Source organism: Semicossyphus pulcher, unplaced genomic scaffold, assembly GCF_022749685.1.
Source record: "Semicossyphus pulcher isolate SPU_LCO1_2020_fin unplaced genomic scaffold, fSemPul1.0.p SCAF_21, whole genome shotgun sequence".
Lineage (NCBI taxonomy): Eukaryota > Metazoa > Chordata > Actinopteri > Labriformes > Labridae > Semicossyphus > Semicossyphus pulcher.
Window position 1 is genome coordinate 11,043,998 of NW_027211695.1, and position 6,003 is coordinate 11,050,000.

The following is a 6,003-nucleotide window of genomic DNA, read 5'->3' on the forward strand; positions in this document are numbered from 1 at the left end:
CAAGCTACTAAACAAAGCTGATGTGGAAACAGCTGCTCACTGTGAAAGACACTGAATAAATCAAATCAGACTTGACAAATAAATTGACATGAAGAAATTTTAAGAATATTGACTAGCTCATTTAAACAATACCAACCAAAAGAAGCAAAAAAATAAAACTTGCAGACAATATATTGAAACCAATTTTTGTATTTTATGACAAGCTAATTTATATAAAAATCATTTATTAAATTTAGTTTTCCTAAACTACTTAAAGTAGCCTACGTCTTAGAGTGACTGCTACTGTTGCAAATGTGTTCTAATTTCAGTTGACTGCACATATGACTACATCTTACTGGAATAAGGGCTCACTGGTTAGGCAGGTTGTAATTTATTGTTGATAAGATTTTGAATGCAAGCAGTCTATTTCCATTTAGCTAAAACCTCATCCCTTGTTTTTCGGTAGGCTATATGACTTGTCATTGTCTATGACCAGTAAAGAATGTATGTTCCACATCTGATTTTTATTCACCATACCACTCTTGAACAGACATTCATTCAACCTCCTTAAAAGAAAAAAAAAACACTTTCAGCTTGTCTTCAGCCAAATAAAATCACCCTAGAGAGGAATTTACAAAACTCCTCAAAGTGCAAAACAGGGCAATATTGATCTTTTTGAAAAGTTAAGTAGGGACTACATCTCAAGCTTTCGGCAAATGACAGCTATGACAGAAAATCTGGACTCTTGTGGCGGTAAAGACATGCAGCCATGGGAAAGCTGTTTTAGCATTGGGTGAATGTAGGCCACTTGTTGTTACGGCCACTTCTTGCAGCGCCGACAACAAACGGGACATAGAACGTAACGCGTCACATTTCGACTCCACACCCTCCATTGGGATCAAACTATTTGGAAGTTTTCTTGTATTTATTATTTTCAGAAGAAAATGTTCTTAAATGACCCTGTGCGACTGAATAATACTGTTAGAGTATACTAGACCAGGCAAACAATCCGCCCAGGTAGTGATACTGCGCGTAACATCGAGTTAAATCCTCCTGTCGCCCCAGTGACCGCGGATTGTCAAGCAAGCTATGGAAAACCATCACAAGAGCGGAAGCACAAAAGGCGGACTTCAAAATAAACCTACAGAAACTGATTAGAATTTTTACAAGGTCGACTAGTCACATAAGTAAGTATTTTGAAAGTCACTACCGGAAAGACTGTTTGTGACCTAACTTGCTTGAAAGCTTTCGAACCATCATCTTCGAGAGTATTTGAAATTCAAAATAAACATGAAGCGAAACTTTGCCTGGAATGAGTATGATAAAAGTCCATGTAAGTCAGATTAAAAGCTACAAAGAATCTTCTACCTTGCTATAAACAGACGGGATGGTAAAGTCAGGACCCGGTCCAGTCGCTGCCGTGCTGCCACTGCCACAGTATTAAGCTGCGGCTGGAGCTCTGTCCTCAAAGTGTATGACAGCCGGCCCAGGCACAGCCTCTCCTCCGCCATCTGATTGGTCAAAAGTGCATTGGCTTCTGGCTAATTACATGTCAATATGCACCCAAGAGACGCAGCACGACCTGAGCGCGACACAAGGCAAACGTCTCCTGTCCAACCTAAACGAAATGTCATGAACGTTACTTATTATTACGTTAAATTATTTCTTTTGAAAAGACAAAAACTTAGTGAAAACAAACCCATGTCTTTAGTCTTATAGTCAAATGTTGTTTTACACATTATTCAATAGTAGGAATAGTTGATAGAGGCATTGATTAATTTTAATTGAAAAAACCTGAGGTAAAATTGATTTAGTATGGTAATTTGTTAGATGTAGCCTACGCCTGACTCATCGCTGTCAATCTATTTATTGAGTAGAGCTTAAAGAATGGGTTCAACTAGCTTTATTGCTTTTCTTAATGTTGTTCTCTCAGGCCAACGGGGAGCTTTCGTGAAATTCTTAAATGCAACAGGCTGAAGAATATTACTTCTTTATGTAGTCATTATATTACCTATCCTGAACAATGGACATTTTTTTCTATGAGCACGCACATTTTCTTTTAAAATAAAGAGAAGAAACGTTTCTCCTAGTCCCTCCCTACTGTGGTGTGATTGGCCAGTTCTGGCGTGCCACGATGAACCTGACAAGCCAATAGGTTGAAATCAAGACCATCCCAGAAGAGACTGCAGGTCGTGTCCTGTCCTTATTTATACGGTCTACGGTCCTGTCTTTAGTCTTGTCCTTGTGAAATCAAATGATAACGTGTGCCTAATATTTTCACTCAAAACACGTTTGGTTTAGGTTAACTGGCTGCCAGAAAGCTTTGATGACAGCATGCTTTGAGGCAACGAGTATTAGCCAATCACAGCACAGTAAGGCGAGTTAAGGCGGAACTCGATTGGGAAGAAATAAGGCATAACAAACGGAGAAGCCTACCGGATTACCAAGCAAAGAAGCAAAAAAAGGAAAAACAGAGGATCATTCTCTGTTTGCATGAACACATCAAGGTGCTACATTTAAATACATTTATCTCTGTGTATGCTAGGTGAGCCACATTACAATATAGAGCTATTGTTTGTTGGCTTCTCAACGGAAGGTTTCGTTTTTCTCTGACTTTAGCTTGTTTGCTACTAAGACGAGTTGGCCTGTTTAAACGTTAGCTTGAAGGCTAATCGAGGGTAGATCTGATGTCTGACATAACTAGAGGGCAAAGTAAATGGTAGGAGAAGTTGTTTTGAACCCATTTTGTGTATTGCTGTCTGTATTACCTTGAACGCAACGCTAGTTCAAACAAACAGGCCATACACGTTAAAGCAGGATAACATTAGCTCGCTTCGTTGTGTTTGATGACATATCTCTCTATCGAACTTTTTCAATCATCTTCTGTTGTAAATCTTTTGAGTCCTTCTCGCATCTTACCGTTTTGCATGTGTGGTTTACGATGTTTATGTGCTGTTTTATTATAGAAGTAAAAAATAAATGAGTTATTTAAATAAACCAATATTTATGTAGGCCACTAAATTAGTTAACTTGTTACTATTTAAGTGGCTCCTTTAAACGTTCGTTGGAAGTCCTAACAGATGGGTATTACCTTCCCTTTCTTCATTTAAATCAGCAGTGACGCTTTGTGATGCACCACAAAAGGATCCCTCCCTAAAGGCACAGTCTTATATTGGCTTCTCATCTATCTAGAAAAATAGGGAGGGGTGTGAAAGCAGAAAAAAATTGCTTGAGTTGTATCTTTCTACCAGAGGTAAAAACAATCTTAACTTGCAATTATGGCTTTGAACAGGCGACATTCTTATACTCCAAGGGTGAGTACCGGGAACACTTAATACTGAACAATATCTTTTAGTAGAAAGTTTTGATTGATGTACTTAATTTGTAGAAGTCACAACATTGTTACGGCTCAACATATAAAATATAATTGTTTTTCTAACTTACCATAAGTGGGATGTAGGAATCACCTTTTTGCATATCAGATCCTCATCAGATAAAACGAGTAAGAATATGATTTGGCTGACTCTAGATTGCGGGTAGAGAAGATAGTGTCCCTGTCCTTACGCTTAACCCACAGATTTGATCCCCATTCAATTTTAATATTAATTAGTCTTGATGATTATAAAATATTTCCTCTTTTAAATGTAAAAAGTCCTATTATACAGTGTCTATCATAAAGCATTGACCAATCTATTCTGCCCTGTGGTTTAAATCTGTGAAGCAGTGTGAGTTGACATTTCCCTACAGCTCCAAAAAAGGATTCGACTGTACGTCATTCCTAGTTTGTCTTGAATGAGCATCTTTGTGTGAGCAAGGCAGGGATATGGCTTGTGTATTAAGAAGTGTATTGTGGTCGAGGACATATGACTTGGTGCATGAGTTGGTTCTCTTTTCTTTGTGCCCTTAGGACTCTTCTCATTTTATATTTTTAATTCATGAGGCTAAGACAGTACTAATAACTAAAGCAGTGAGAATTATTGGACAAAATTGTTACATATATTACAATGCTGTTATTTGGGGCCTTGTGTAGGCTTGGTAGCCAATATTAAAATTTATGTCATACATACTCCTACTGAGCTGTCCGTTTGTGACATACAATAGGAAAGGAGGAATTCTTACATGTTAACAGTATATTCACTACTATGTAATGACCTCACTTTGCTTTTTTTGCTTTTTTAACACCCTCATCCCCATCGGTAACCACTTTCCATTACATTTCAATGGTAACCTACCTTTCCTCATCTTTCTCCCTACTTTTCTCAAACTGTACTTCTCAACTCTCCCAGCTGACAAGCCCACTGATCAGTAAAATGAGCAGCACAGGAACAGTGGAGAGTGGAAAACCTCCAAAGGTTGGTAAATTACAAACACAAAGAAATGGGACATTTTAAAAAGTTAGGTACATTTCAATGTATGTATAATGTCTCTCATCCTCTTTTCTCTCCTCACCCTCTCCTAGATTGGCTCTGTTGTGGAGGTCATAGGAAAAGGTCAGCGTGGTACTGTTGCTTATATTGGCGCCACCCTCTTTGCCTCTGGAAAATGGGTGGGCGTCATACTGAATGAGCCCAAAGGCAAGAACGATGGCACTGTTCAAGGGAAACGCTACTTCACCTGTGAGGAAAATCATGGGATATTTGTCAGACAGTCTCAGGTTAGTGACATAAATGTGTGGTAAATGCAAAGATGAATGGACATGTGGGTTGGATGATGATGTATAGCTTCCAATTACTCTGAGTAAAATTAAGATCACAGATTGAAGGGATTACACCAAAGACTGGAATTGATGAGGGTGGTTTGAGGTGCATGGTTGTCATGGTGTAAATAGACACTTTTAATATTTAAAAATGATTAAGGATGCATCACGTTTGCTCAGTTGTTTGACCTTAGTATGCAAGGAAGCATCAAAATGATAAAACACACAAAATATATCTAATGCAACATATTAAAAAAAGACTTGTGTTGTGTTCTTTAATTTCTACGAAAAGGGTCAATAGTATAATAGAATCTAGAATTTTGTTTGTCCTCAATGTCCTGATCAAGCCCCTTTTTTCCTCTGTTCAGATCCAGGTAGTAGAGGATGGCTCCAGTACCACCTCTCCTGATACTCCTGAATCAGGCATTGCAAAAATATCCAAACAAAAAGGTGAGTGTGAGCCAAACACACATTCATTCCTTATTGAAACACAGTACCTCAAAGTTAATAATAGTAACAGTAAATAATAATAATAATAATTTTATTTATATAGCAATTAATTAATTTCTTAATTTGTATCCTCCAGACATGCCTGAGACTCCAAAAATAACCAAGCAGGTAGGGACCAATTGCACCTTCTTTTTTCCTTTGCCCGTTTAGTAAATCTTGTGTCGTTTACATGACTTGAATTCAAAGATGGTTTTCCTGTTCCATGGGGATGGGTTTCTGTTTGCCCTGCACCTTTTAGGTTTGACTTATTTTCTTTTTTTCCCCGTAATACCTTTGCAGACACCTGTGAACGTTAAAAAGGTAGAAATATTTCAATTCAAAACATTAGCTTTTGCTTTGCTTATATTCGTCAATAACACTAATGTGGCAAGTCATTTAAGTTATCCATTCACTTGTACATTTGCATGGGACATAATGACACCAGTTGTCAATGATAGATGGCATTTTCACTCTATATTCTCTTGGTTTTTTCTGTGGCCTGGCTCCATTTTGTTTCCCACTTTATTTTAATTTGGTTTTAGTCTGGTGAAGGAATTACTCATTAAAGTAATAATCTCGAAGATTTTCATTTCAATAAATGTCTGTTAAGTCACTATCTATCGCCAAATGAGGTAGCACAATGGTGATTGAGCCTATGGCCCACTGATGAAAGCCTTTGCATTTGCAGTATTACTGACAGACTTTCGTGGAAAAAAATCACAAGCAGCGCCCAGTTAGTGACACGTTTTCCATCACCCAGCAATTGTTGATCTGCCAGAGAGGGTAGGCGGAGCTAAGTAGCTGCTTTTCTGGTCTCTGCAAGAGTTGCGAGTAAACAG

At 38.0% G+C, this 6,003-nt stretch overlaps 1 protein-coding gene across 6 annotated transcripts in view; it reads left to right on the top strand.

Annotated features, from left to right (window-relative positions):
* Positions 1-2,405: 2,405 nt before the first annotated feature.
* The window catches only part of LOC138600403 (dynactin subunit 1-like), an 18,716-nt gene continuing 15,118 nt past the window's right edge, over positions 2,406-6,003 (top strand). For all 6 annotated transcript variants that reach the window (XM_069671818.1, XM_069671819.1, XM_069671820.1 and 3 more), the window contains exons 1-6: positions 2,406-2,486; positions 4,266-4,331; positions 4,439-4,633; positions 5,044-5,125; positions 5,262-5,293; positions 5,465-5,485. In XM_069671818.1, coding sequence (XP_069527919.1) covers positions 4,290-4,331; positions 4,439-4,633; positions 5,044-5,125; positions 5,262-5,293; positions 5,465-5,485 — 372 coding nt within the window. In that variant the 5' untranslated portion in view covers positions 2,406-2,486; positions 4,266-4,289. The remainder of the gene's footprint in view (positions 2,487-4,265; positions 4,332-4,438; positions 4,634-5,043; positions 5,126-5,261; positions 5,294-5,464; positions 5,486-6,003) is intronic.